At 38.9% G+C, this 13783-nt stretch overlaps 1 protein-coding gene across 3 annotated transcripts in view; it reads left to right on the plus strand.

Annotated features, from left to right (window-relative positions):
* Positions 1–13783, plus strand: part of LOC122029346 (tRNA-specific adenosine deaminase TAD3-like) — a 78132-nt gene that overhangs the window by 53306 nt on the left and 11043 nt on the right. The window contains exons 1-2 of one of the 3 annotated variants that reach the window (XM_042588293.1): positions 5593–5609; positions 13505–13744. In XM_042588293.1, coding sequence (XP_042444227.1) covers positions 13672–13744 — 73 coding nt within the window. In that variant the 5' untranslated portion in view covers positions 5593–5609; positions 13505–13671. Of the gene's footprint in view, positions 1–5592; positions 5610–9962; positions 10358–13504; positions 13745–13783 lie in introns of those variants that run through there. The other 2 variants (XM_042588292.1, XM_042588295.1) reach the window with 2 other exon arrangements.

Raw genomic sequence — 13783 nt, forward strand, 5'->3', positions numbered from 1 at the left:
GTCCTCCAGCGCCCAAAAACCCCAAAAGTCCTAGCCCTCGCGAGGCGAACTCCTCCCTCCAACCCTCCCACGACCTCGAGCGCAGCGCCGCTTCCTTACCGTTGCCTCCCTCGTCGCCTGCGGCCTCCCTCCAGCGCTGACCTCCAGATCCGTCTCCAGTGCCGACCGTCTCCAGCGCCGGGGGTGCTGCTCTTCTCTGATGGTGGCATGGTTCCTGTTGATGCTACGTTCATGTTGGCCGACTGAGAAGGACATCTGTCCTTGCATTGGTTAGAGATGGCCATGAGCAGCTGTTCAAGGACTGATCTATGCCGTTCTGTGCTAGGCAGCACAAGTTGACACCCTTGTGAAACTGCTGTGATCTGGGACTGAAATTGGTTTTGGAACCTGTATTTTAAACTGTTTATATGTTGTTCTTATACTTTTTGAAGTTCATGCCCCTGCTCAATCGAGCACATGCATCCTTGTATAATGGGTCTTTAGCACCCTATTGGTGTCTAATATCTGTAATAACAGCAAAATCTACAACATACAGAATGCCATCTTATGTAGGAAAGATGTAATGGTCTGAAGAAAAAAGAGAAAACCATTCTGCTGTGAAACAGTATGTTTCTTTTGTAGTAAGTTGGTATGGCTATATAGTGTGTGCTGCTATGATTGATTTGAAAATAGTTTCTTGGTATAATCAGCATGATTCACTATGTTTAGTTATCTGCATTTGTCATTGCTGCACTGATTACAACTTGAATTGCTTTCACTAATGCTATAGTTAGCTGATTATACCATTTAGGAAATTAGCTTGGTTTTTTAAATAGTTTATAGTTGAGTATACACTTGATAATACACTTGATAATACACTTGATACTATTATGTCATAGGTGCATCAACCATCTCATCTTGGTAATTTTCCGACAAATTACTTGGAATAATGCTACAAAAGGTATAGTGGTTTTTTTGCTTGGGTTTGGTGATTAAAGTGTGTATGTAATGCTATAATTTCAAGTATTGTGTATTTTGTAGGTTTTTGTTAAATTTGGAAGCAGTGTAATTTTTGATGGGCTGGATTTTGTGAAAACTTCTTTAGTGGTAAACTAAAGTTCATGTTGATTTGAGTGTACTTGTTTAGTGTTAAACTAAAGTTCGACTGGTTTTGCTCAGCTAGTAGCAGGTGATATATGACAGGTATTGTGATGGCATTTGGCTGGATTTGTCCACTTCTGAGAAACTACAGTTTATGTTCGGATGGCATTCAGCTGGATTTGTCCACTTCTGAGAAGCTACAGTTTAATTTACTTAGCTAGCAAATTCCCTGTGGCTGGTTTTGTCATTTTTTTTTGTTTTTGTTTTGAGCTGGTAGGTTGGACAAACAACTTGTAAAATTTTGCTTATCAAGTTACAGAATTTAGATGAATCATTAATACAAAATTTAGTTACGAAATTTTGCTTGTTTTGAGCTGCTTGTGGCATTGTTCGTGTTATTCTTACACTCATTTGCCAACTTTCAAGGACAAAGTGGATTCAGATGAGTCATTAATACTCTTAAGATCAATAATTGTTGCAATGAATGAGTTTATTTTTAAGTTACAAATGGAGAATAAATTTTCTGATTAAACTTTCTGATGTGCATGCCTTAGTTCAAAGTGATAGTACCAACAATCTAATCCATAAGCAAAGAAACATCTTGAAAGCTGAACATAACATTTGTTCTACTTAAAACAACTGCTGCTGAACTCATCAACGTATAATTTACCAGAAAGATGCTGGTAAAATTGCAAAAAAGTGGTCATGAAACAAGGCACCCATCGAAGCATTGAGGAATGTCTTTTTTTTTGCTGAACACGAGTAGATTGATATTCAACATTTGGAACATTCAAATAAATACTTCTAGTGGTTAGTGAAAGAAACTCAGGAAGAAATAATAGAAACCACGCTCATATGGTTGCAAGAAACACAATCCTCAGAAATATGATTGCAAACAAAGACTAAAAATACTGAATCATGCTGATTATACCAGGAAACTATTTTCAAATCAATCATAGCAGCACACGCTATATAACCATACCAACTTACTACAGAAGAAATATACTGTTTCACAGCAGAATGATTTTCTCTTTTTTCTTCAGACCATTACATCGTTCCTAATGACATTCTGTATGTTGTAGATTTTGCTGTTATTACAGATATTAGACACCTATAGGGTGCTAAAGACCCATTATACAAGGATGCATGTGCTCGATTGAGCAGGGGCATGAACTTCAAAAAGTATAAGAACAACATATAAACAGTTTAAAATACAGGTTCAAAACCAATTTCAGTCCCAGATCACAGCAGTTTCACAAGGGTGTCAACTTGTGCTGCCTAGCACAGAACGGCATAGATCAGTCCTTGAACAGCTGCTCATGGCCATCTCTAACCAATGCAAGGACAGATGTCCTTCTCAGTCGGCCAACATGAACGTAGCATCAACAGGAACCATGCCACCATCAGAGAAGAGCAGCACCCCCGGCGCTGGAGACGGCCGACACTGGAGACGGATCTGGAGGTCAGCGCTGGAGGGAGGCCGCAGGCGACGAGGGAGGCAACGGTAAGGAAGCGGCGCTGCGCTCGAGGTCGTGGGAGGGTTGGAGGGAGGAGTTCGCCTCGCGAGGGCTAGGACTTTTGGGGTTTTTGGGCGCTGGAGGACGGCGCTGGAGGGAGGGAGCGGGAGGGAGGCCGGATTCGACGAGGCTGGTCGCCAGGGGCGCTGGAGGCCGGCACTGGAGGGAGGGAGGCGACGCTGGAGGGAGGAGAGTTCGCGAGGAGGCTAGGGCTTTCGAGGCTTTTGGCGCTGGCGTGTGCACATGATTTGCACGCGAGGATCCCAGTTTTATACGAAGTTTCTGGTCCAGGGAGGGACCAGGGATTGTTGGTCCAGGAGATCCGCCCCCATATAAGGGAGCCTCTTTTAGATATCTATTAAAATGGAGAAATATTTAATTTTTAAAATTCATTTTTATTTATTAACCTTAGATTCCGCCCACTCAATCTCGCGTCCCCCCCCCGGCCGCCCCCCCCTCTCCTCTTTCTCGCTCTCAGGACCTCGCCCCGCCTCCGACGTCGCCGGCCGTCGCTGCTGTCCACCTGAGACGCCGGTGTCCCGAGCCCTACTCCACGCGCGCCGCCACCCCGATTGCCCCGGCGCCGCTGCACCTATTCGCGTGAGGCCGCAGGCGACGCCGCAGCCACTGCCGTCGCGTCGCCTCTCTCCCCTCGACCTCCGTCTCTCTTCGTGGACGTCGGCCGACCCTATCACTGCCGGCCGTGAGCACCCCTGAAGGCCAGCCACCGTCCCGAAGAGTTGCTGTTGCCCTTCCCTCGTGCTGTTGAAGCACCCAGCGCACTCGACGCCGCCTGCCATTGCTAGAGCGCCGGTCACCCTGAGTACTGTCACCCTTCGTCAGTGCCGAGCCCAGCCATTGCTCTGTCAACATAATCGCCCCTGCTGGACCTCCGCTGAAGTAGAGGAAGAAGAAGGAAAGCATAGGGTAACAAATTCCTTTACCTAATTAGTCCTATTCATTCTATTTAGCTAATTAATCATTGTTAGTATGGTTAACTAACTAGTTAAAGGATTAATGAGCAATTGGATTTATTTAGGGTGTCCTAATCGAATTAGGAGTAGGTTTAGTTACTCGATGTACGGTGGAGCATCGCTATAACATGTGTTCTGTGTTGCAGGATTCTGAGTTGAGACAAGTGTTCCAACGTGGAGACAGTTCTGGACGATCTACATTTTGAGGCGAGTATTTTCTTCCCTTGCTTTCATTAGTTATTCGACCTTGGTGCATGATTGTTACGTTGGATGGTAAATTGCATTTACCTTGACTCTATTCCATTTCTTCCTTAGTTGATACTTGCTTTGCTTGATCTTTGAGTTGATCAGTTATATTCATGTAGTCTCATCTTTGCTATTCATTTCATGTAGTGTATGCATGTGTATGGTGTGTACAATAGAATGCTTTTATGTTTGGTTATGCATATCATGTAGTGTACGCACATGTGTGGTGTGTACAATAGGATGATGTTTATGTTTGGTTATGCATATCATGTAATGTACGCACATGTATGGTGTGTATGATGCTTGTCATTATAGCTTTGCATATCCTACTAGTAGTCCACACGCGTGTGGCATGTGCTGATGATAGCCTATCCTATTAGTATTGATTGTGTATTGATGCTTAGAGTTCCTATACTTATGTGATTGGTTACCATTTAAGTAACACTTGCATTGTTTGTTTCCTGTTGACCATGTCTCCCATTTGTGGTTGAGAGTGTGATCAGGATATGTATATTGCTTAGGATGGCAATATGTTTGCTACATTGTCATTTTGGGTTGTGATACCTTGGGCTGCCCACATGTATCCATGGTAGAGTGTTCTCCCGCAGTCCGTAGCTAGATAGTTACATCCCGTCTGCCACGGGTATCCGTGGTAGTGTGTTTTTCCGCAGACAGGAACCTTGACATTTCAGACTGCCCATAAATATCAGTGGTAGAGCATTCTCTCGCAGTCCATAGCTATATAGCTAAGTATCTAGGTTACTTATACTTTCTTGTGATGAAACATTGCTCTCACATATAATGATATATTGTTGTTATTTGTGTTGACACATGCTTAGGCTAAGCAGTACTCATGTTGATCTTTTCCTGGCACTGCTTATGGTATCATTTACAGTTGAGTAGATTAATATATAGTAGATGTATTCATGGTGGCAAAAGGCTATTCGCTCACCCCCATCACCTTAGCTAGCTCGTCCAGGCCAAGAGATAAATCACGGGTGGCTACTAGCCTTGGGCAGTTGAATAGCTCGTGGGGGAGGGCATGCACCCGAAACTAGCTAGATTTGACCCCCAGACTTCATGGTGGCAACACCACCATGTTCTAGCTACTTGTCTGTCCCGAGGGAACTATAGTAGATGTATTCATGTGATATCTTTAGATGGTGAGTATTTTCCTTTGAGATTGTATACCACTCGAACTCTTACATTATGTTGATCATGCACTATCTCTTCTCTATTACCCGCTGAGTCATTTGGACTCATCACCCCATGTATATTTTATCTCCCTAGGAAGTAGATAGAGGATATATGAAGTCGCTTGTAGATTCAATCCCACTTCGTATCGAGAGTTTTATCCACTATTGCTTTTTCTTGCATTTTTGGTTTTCCGAATATGTTTATGTAATAACTAACTTGAGTGTGGATTTTAGTCTTGTGGTGTTCTTTTATTCTGTTATGGTACTTGTTATGTTAAGTTGTACCGGTACACAACCATGTCGATTTTTTATTGGAGTGGATATGGTATATCTCTTTTTTGTGTAGTTGGTTATCTTTAACTTCTGTTGTTGATTTATTCCTATTTTGTGGTCATATACTAGGTTGTATCAAATATTGCCAAAGGGATTACCGTCTGTTTCGTCGGACAAGTACACCTCCGGGGTGTGACAATTTATTGGTATCAGAGCTAGGTTTGAGAAACCTATTTTTGTGTTTTAGAGTTCGTGGTCTGTTTTCTCGATGTAATTTTTTGAGTTTTGCAGCGGTAGAACATCTTCAAGCTATAGGAAGTAAGGTATATCTCTAGTGTTGTTATACCTTTTGGATTCACTACTTTGTTTAGTTTACGGTTAGACCAGTTGAATGTCTATTGTGTACTTACTGACTAGATTTAGCATGATGACACTTAGTGAGATAGTTCACACTTGCAATCATGGTCGAAGTCGACCATGAAAGTGATCGGTTGACATTGCAGGACCTGACCCTGATACAGAAAATGTAGATTCTTCTAAAGCGCCGACTGATGCCGAGTCAGAAAGCAAGGGTCTAAACCGTCAACCAAACCGTCAACCATTGTTGGAGATCATGGATTACAATCTCAAAGAATACCATCAATGATACCAACCCCTGCTACTACTAGCTGGGTGAAGGATAGAGCATGCATACTATTGGCTACTTACTGACTTGATTTAGCATAATGACACTTAGTGAGATAGTTCACACTTGCAATCATGGTTGAAGTCGACTACAAAAGTGATCAGTTGACATTGTAGGACCTGGCCCTGATACAGAAAATGTAGATTCTTCTAAAGCGTCGACTGATACCAAGTCGGAAAGCGAGGGTCTAAACCGTCAACTATTGTTGGAGATCATGGATTACAATCTCAAAGAATACCATCAACGATACCAAGCCCTGCTACTACTAGCTGGGTGAAGGATAGAGCATGCATATTATTGTTGCCCCCGTTAGCAAAGGACTTATTTACTTTGTTTTATGAAGATTCCGACTAATTAGATAACTCGGAAGGCACATTCGAGTATAAAACTTGCATTGACTCAGATAAGGCTGAACTAGTTGCATATCATCTACGGGATCAGGCCGTCATCACTTGTTGATGATTTCGAGAGGCTTTAGAGAGATAGTACTTTTCTGCCTCCTGTTCTATAACTTGCCGTCAGATGTTCCTGAACCTTAAGTTGAGCAACTGTAGTATAATGGATTGCAAGATAATGGTTAGTTGACTCGCCTAACATTGCCCCACCAAGTAGCCCAAAATTTTAACCACATGCTCATTCATCCAAGGTCTTGAAGCCTATATATGGACCATAATGTTTGACTCCTTGTCGACACTTGTCGGAAAACATATATGGGCAAGAGTACGAGAGTTGTAGTGATGCCTTCATATTAGATACTAACATCTAGCCAAGAAGATAAGAGTTATCCTTTAGACCTTGGTAGTCACACCCTGACTATTGAGCTACAAGTTTGGAAAAATGATGGAATTTGACATCATTCTAGACGTGAATGAGTCATTTGTCATACTACAGTTAGACTATTGAACAAGTAGTAACCATGCAACTCCCGGACTGATTATCTTTAAAATTCGTTGAGACTAACGATGAAGGAATATTTTGTTTCGGCAATATAAGCCAAGTAATTACTATCTCATGATGTCGAAGGTATTTACTATTGTTAATGAGATTTAACAAGGATAGTACGTCACTTTGCTCCGATGTTTGTATAGTTCGAGAATACCTAGATATGTTTCTAGATGAACTCCCTAGGACTAGTGGAGTTCGTGATTGAGATATTTTCAGGCATGACTCCGATACTTTTTTTGTAAAAAGGATGGATCAATAACTCCTTTGGTAGGAGGGTGATATAGTTTTACATCTTGATAGTAACTAATGATCAGAGTTGGTCACTCGGAAGCTAGACTTGTGAGTGTATGATAGGGTTTGTCTCACTAAAAATATGCCGCAACAAACTTCCCCATAAGGTATAGTCCCTTTAGTTGGTAGTTGTTCTATGCTGGATGACTTCCTTTTACTCTATTCATTGCTCAGGAAGCTAGTTAATAAGTTTGATTGATGTTGAGAATGAATTGGGTTTGACTAATTTTTGTGATATGTTGCTTTCTGATGGACTATTAGTGAATATTTGATTTTGCTGGTTTGATTATTAAGAGTTGTAGTTGATAGTAACATGTGGAGTAGCATGTGGATGATATTTTCAGATTTGGTGATTTCCAGTTGGTGATCATATATAAACTTGGGGCCAGTGAGCTTGAGTGTACCTTGTGTGCGATTTTGATAAATCTGGTTAGTTGCGGTTGGATAACAGGATGATAAATTTGACATTTGTTTCCTTTGATAATGGAATTTTATGGATAAATAGGTTTTGACTTAACAATGATGGGACAAAATATTGTAATGGTAAAATATCTACTTCCGGATATTATGCTTTCATGGGTGGAAATCTTGTAAGTTGAAGAAAAAAATGTCATTTATAGGTCAAGAATACAGAGAGATAGTGGAATGACAATAAGTTTGTTATCATCTTTTAAAGGAGTATGTGTTGCTACATTATGACAATAAAGCAATTATCAAAATTGCTACCTTATGACAATAAAGCAATTATCAAAATTGCTACCTTGTGTCATAATCCAATTCAATATGATCGTACCAAGCATAAATTGATTGAATCTTTTTTAAAGAAAAAAAATAGATGATCATAACCTAAGAATCAGCTAGAGTCGTGTCAACTAGTAAACATAGTTACAAGTAATATATACCACATTATTTCATTTCTTTGTATATAAGATGTGTATTAGGGATGACAATTTCCTCTAAATCCGACGGGGAATCCAACATCCGACCCGAATGGAGAAGGATATGGAGGAAAATTTTAGACCCGATGTGATAAAATCCTATATATATATATATATATAATCGAATATGGGTATGGAGGCAGATGTGATAAAATCCTATATATATATATATATATATATAAGCCTCATTTGTTATTGGGAAAGAAAACACTTTACTCGCTTTCCATCTCGGAAAAAAACTTAGTTTGCCTCTTTATTCAGTCACCAACACGTATCTCATCTCCTTTTCGACGAGAAATACTCACCCGACTGAAGGAGCGCGAGATGAGGAAGAGCAAATAAGTACATTGAAATAATTTATTTTTTTTTTTTACAAAAAAAAGAGAACGGTAGATAGTAATAGGATGATGGGTAGGATATGGATACCCGATCCTCCAAGGGGTATGGAGATGAGTATGAAAGTTAAATACCCGATGGATATGGGGATGGGTATGGGGATGGATACAATAAATGGGGATGAGTACGGAAGATATCAAATCCTATCCAAATCCTATCCATTGTCATCTCTAATGTGAATGACACACATACATACACATATCCATTGATAGGAGTACACATGTTTTAGTTATTATTTAGTGGTTTAGTAGAGATATTTTTGTAATTTTTTTATTTTCAAGTTAGTCTAGTGTGTGAAGCTCCCTCCAATACGGGGTCTCGGAGAGGGTCAGACCACATTGGATTTATTGTACGCAGGTTGTTTTCGTAACGAACACGTGATGACAAGGTCATACGGTAATAATTTTACCCTTGCACTAAGGCTCCATTGCATTCTCATGTTTATCATATATAAGATTAATTGGATTAGGAAATTGTGTCATATTTTCTTTCACAAGATTTTTTATGCCTGATTTTAAAAATGGAAAATTGCCTTTAAGACACAAGATTGACTTTATATGTGGTTAGTTATACCCTTTGGATTTTTGATTGCTCCTAGTATCTTTATGAGGATGATGGATGAAGTTCGGAAACTTTTTTTTCCCTGTGTGACAATAGTATTCTAAGGTTTGTTCGCGTGCATTCATTTAGTATGGTACATCATTAGATATGATCTGGACTAACAACTAGTGGGATTAGATTTACCATGTCATTGGGTCGGTTTGGAGGAGGGAAGTGAGCGATATATATACATTTAAAGAAATAGCTATGGGTGATTAGTTTAGATGAGTTGCAATGGTGCAATGGTGCTGGTGCATGTATAAAGTTGACAGAGAGATAAGGTAGGGGAGGACTCTAACAGAGATGAGAGAATTGAGTGCATTTATTAGTGTCTAATTTCTTTTCTATCATTGTGACATTTTATAGAGAAATTTTTCCATTCGATCTTAACAGAATTCTGATTGCTGATTTGTTTCATTATTGAGTTTTTATTTTTGGATTTGATGGTCTTACCAATTCCCTATTTGTGGGGTCCTCAACTGATTCAAAGCTCATATCTCACATCATAAAAATTATGCTCATTCTCAACCATGTGGTTTAGGTCCTCATCTAGTGCTTGGCCTATTCCTTCTATGAGTCTTCTGTTTAGTGTTAATCCTCCTTGCTCTCAAGTAGGTGTTCAAGCTCTTTTGTTGAAGTATTCCTTTGATTATTCATGTTATATTTCTTTAAAGGTTGTTAACTTCGTCTTACTTGCAATTTGACTTGTCTTCCTTGTTTAGTGAATTCCATTCTTATGGTATTGACATCTAATAGGATGAGATTCTACGTGCTAAACTATTCAGTTCCTAGTATTTAATCAAATTTTGTTAATGGAATACTAGGCCTTATACCTTGGTTCTTAGTAGTAGGTACTTCAATAGATCCTTTAGCCTTAGTCACTCCCCATGAATGACAACTGAGAGGTTAGAATCCTTATTTTGTTTTAACTTCAGTTTGTTGAACAGGTCCTTGCTAGTGAAATTGCTATCAAGGATAGAAACAGTGTGTAACTTGATGGTGGTCAGAACTTCTATTGTTGAAATTTGTGTGACTTTATGGATGACATTTAGCTAGTATTCAAGAAGTTCTTATGTTTTTTGGTTTCATCAACTCCATCTCTAGTTACAGTGCAGCATGTCACCCTCAGATGGATGGACAGACGAGGCATATCATTCTGGGGGGATCTATTTAGAGCATGTGTGATGGACTTTGGAGAGTGCATAATTCGATTTAGGTGATCGTTGATCAATTAACCAAATTTGTCCATTTTTTGACTGATCCGTTAGACTGACTCTTTGAATCACTTGGCGGAATTTCCAACGTGTCATGCATATAGAACTTTATTTTGTATAGAACTTCTGACATATACACTAACTGACAAGGACAATTTTCTTCACTTAGGCTATGTCTACTTGGAGAGGGAGATGGGAGAGAATTACTAAACCACCGTCCTTTAACTTGTTCATGCCCCTCTCTCATCATCTCTTGTGATGAAGGTGTGTAAAAATTTATAGGAAGCATAAAATAAGAAAACACAAAATAAGAATTATAATATGTTGGCAATGTAGAAAACAATATTGTAGTACAAATACATTAGGAAAAAGATGAAAGAATCACAATATTAGAAATTCAAAATTTTCTAGTGAAGGAACATGGTGAGGAATTTGGTGAGGAAATTTGATTAAAAAAACAAACAAATGAAATGACATTATTTTGGTCACTGGTGCAAACTAGTATACTCTCTGTATAATAGTTTTGTCTACTCAAATGATGATGGCTATATGGCTCAATATTCCTGATCCAGCATAGTTCAAGCCATTGGTATAAAAATGCTACAACAACCATGTTATGGCTACTGAAATCATGCTTTCTCTGAAATGAATAATTTCCTTCTGCAAAATTTGGTATAATTAGTGTCTAAATTAGTAGTAGATGCAGTATACTGCCAACCCTATCCACCACTTAGCCAAACCTAAGATTAGAATAAAGTATAAGATCAGTGTTGAAATTTGAAAGGTATACACAAGCATTAAAAATTTTCCCTGATAAAAGTCATGTTCTTATCCTCTCCTTATGCTCTGCCAACATTACATGCCAGATGGTAACCATTCAAGCAATTAGTGGCTAATTATTTGATTATTTCCTAGCAGAGAGAGTAACTTAATGAAAACACTACAGTAGTGTTTCAATTAGAGTGTTTTGCATCAAGCCAGCTATCATTTAAGGTGTTTTCACTTGTCCACATGAATAATATCTAATGGAATCACAGAGAATAGTTAAGTGGAACTGTAACTAGAAGAAAACCAGTTAAACTAAAAATAACGTTTGGAATGCATAATCTTTACAGTTTCTGTAATTGAGAATATACGGATAGTCCTAGCTCCCTTGTTGATTAATGATTGATTTTCAGTATCAAATTGAACTAGCTTCCAAAACTGCAGCTAGCAGTTCATATAAAAATGTCATCTAAACAAATCTTGGCTGACATATAGAAAGATTGTAGTTCCATAGTTTTATTTACTGGAGCTATTGAGTTTTTCATATATGAATTACAATCTTTTACAATGCAAAAATCATTTGTGTAAAGCAAGATCCTAAAGTTCAAATTTTTCACGGGCACCAATCCTGGAAATTGTTAATGGATACAAACCAACATCACAACATCCTGAAACTTGTCTCCATTGCTTACATATCCTTCTAGAAAAAAAAAAAATCTAAAAATAAGCCCGAGAAATGGATTTCTGAGATTATGTGAACATTCAACTCGTCGTTAAAAATAATCAAAGAATTCATGATAAAAATGAAAAACTCAATTGAAGAATCATGTAAGAGCACTCCATCAAAAGACCACTCAACAACAGCAACAACAAAAGACACGGGCTCTAAAATTAGTGCACCCGAGCGGCTGATCAGAGAAACTGTGATGGTTGTGGAGCTCTAACATGTTTGAATGACTATGGATTTGGAGCTTGAGGGTTGGAGCTTGAGACGCCTTGGTAGATATTTTGTGAGAAATTGACCATGAGAACGAGCATCAGGAAAGGTTCGCGATCTTGAGAACGACGGCGATGGTTTCGGCGAGAGAGAAACCAACGCTAAATTGGGTCGCAAAAATGCGCAACGGACGGAGGACGACTTAGTCGCGACAATGCTTTGGGCCCATGTTGGAATTGGGCTCCATTGCGGCTATCGAGTTATGATGGACGTGGTTCATTTTCCCTGGGCACGACGCGATCACGGGTCGTGCCACTTCCGCCCCATGGGCCAAGCTCTCTGCCCAATTATTGATGAACAACTTTTGCTAGCAAGAAAATGTACCTACTTGTAATTTTGATTTTGAAGCATTACTCTGCACTCTTTTGTCCTGTTCATCTTCTCGCTTCAATAAAAAAAAAAAATCATTCAAACTTCTGAATGAAGAATGAACAACTTTTTACCAAATTGCGTAGGTAAAGTTTGAAATTACCAAATCGTGTAGGGTAGTTTTAACATGACCAAATCATATACCCACTTTCCGTTTTACCCATAATTAAAAATTAGTCTCTCCTCCGTGTTGGCCCTGGAACGGGTTGGCGGGGGTGCTGGGGCGATCGTATTCGCCTTTTGCCACCATAATTAAAAATTAGTCGAATCAATTTCTGTTTGAAAATGACTGATTTTTAACTAGTAGAATTGATTTCTCTCTCTATTGAAATTTTAAAATGTCGAGCAAATCAGTCGACTGATAAAAAAAATTAGTCGACTGATTTGCTTTGGTATAAAAATTGATTTTGGACAAAATCGGTTGATGGACCAAACAAGCTTGAATTGACATGAAATTAGTTCTTATGTGTTTGGTTTTTTCTCCTGATCATATCTATGCCCTCAAATATCAATTTAACCCAATATATTAATAACAGTGATTTTTTGAACACGAATATATTCGAAAATCACTGCTCTCTATATATTGAGTCAAATTGACGTTTGAGGGCATGAATATAATCAAGAGAAGTAGAAGAACACATAGGAGATATTTTTATGTCAATTCGAGGTCGTTTGCCCAATATATTAAGAGCAATGTATTAAAAAGCTGTTCATTCTTCATGTTTAAGATCCATTTCTAATGTATTTGTACGACAATATTGTGTTCTACATTGCCAACATATGATAATTCTTATTTTGTGTTTTCTTATTTTATGCTTCCTTTAAATTTTTACACACCTTCATCACAAGATATGATGAGAGAGGCATAAGCAAGTTATAGGATGGTGGTTTAATAATTCTCTCCCGCCTCCCTCTCCAAGTAGACATAGCCTAAGTGAAGAAAATTGTCCTTGTTTTCATATTCATACTTGATTTTTGATGAGTGTAGTGGATTATTTTTTATGTTTTTTGTATTTAGCCTTGCTTGGCTTGGATTGCTTCAAAGTCAATGTTTCAACATTTTGGATTTGGGAGTGGCACATGGAAGATCCTCACTCTTTGTTTCTAGTAATGCTGGTCCTTTGAACTAGAGCCAGATAGCTCAAGGCAAGTTTTGGGGTAGTATACCTTAAGACTCTTGGGGATATGTTGGAAGCAATGAAATGGGAGATTATACATATTCACAATGAGCCAGATAGCTCCCTTGAAGTGCATACTGGTATGTATGTTTTTTCATCGTGTATCTGAACAATGGGAG

Source organism: Zingiber officinale, chromosome 10B (assembly GCF_018446385.1).
Source record: "Zingiber officinale cultivar Zhangliang chromosome 10B, Zo_v1.1, whole genome shotgun sequence".
NCBI lineage: Eukaryota > Viridiplantae > Streptophyta > Magnoliopsida > Zingiberales > Zingiberaceae > Zingiber > Zingiber officinale.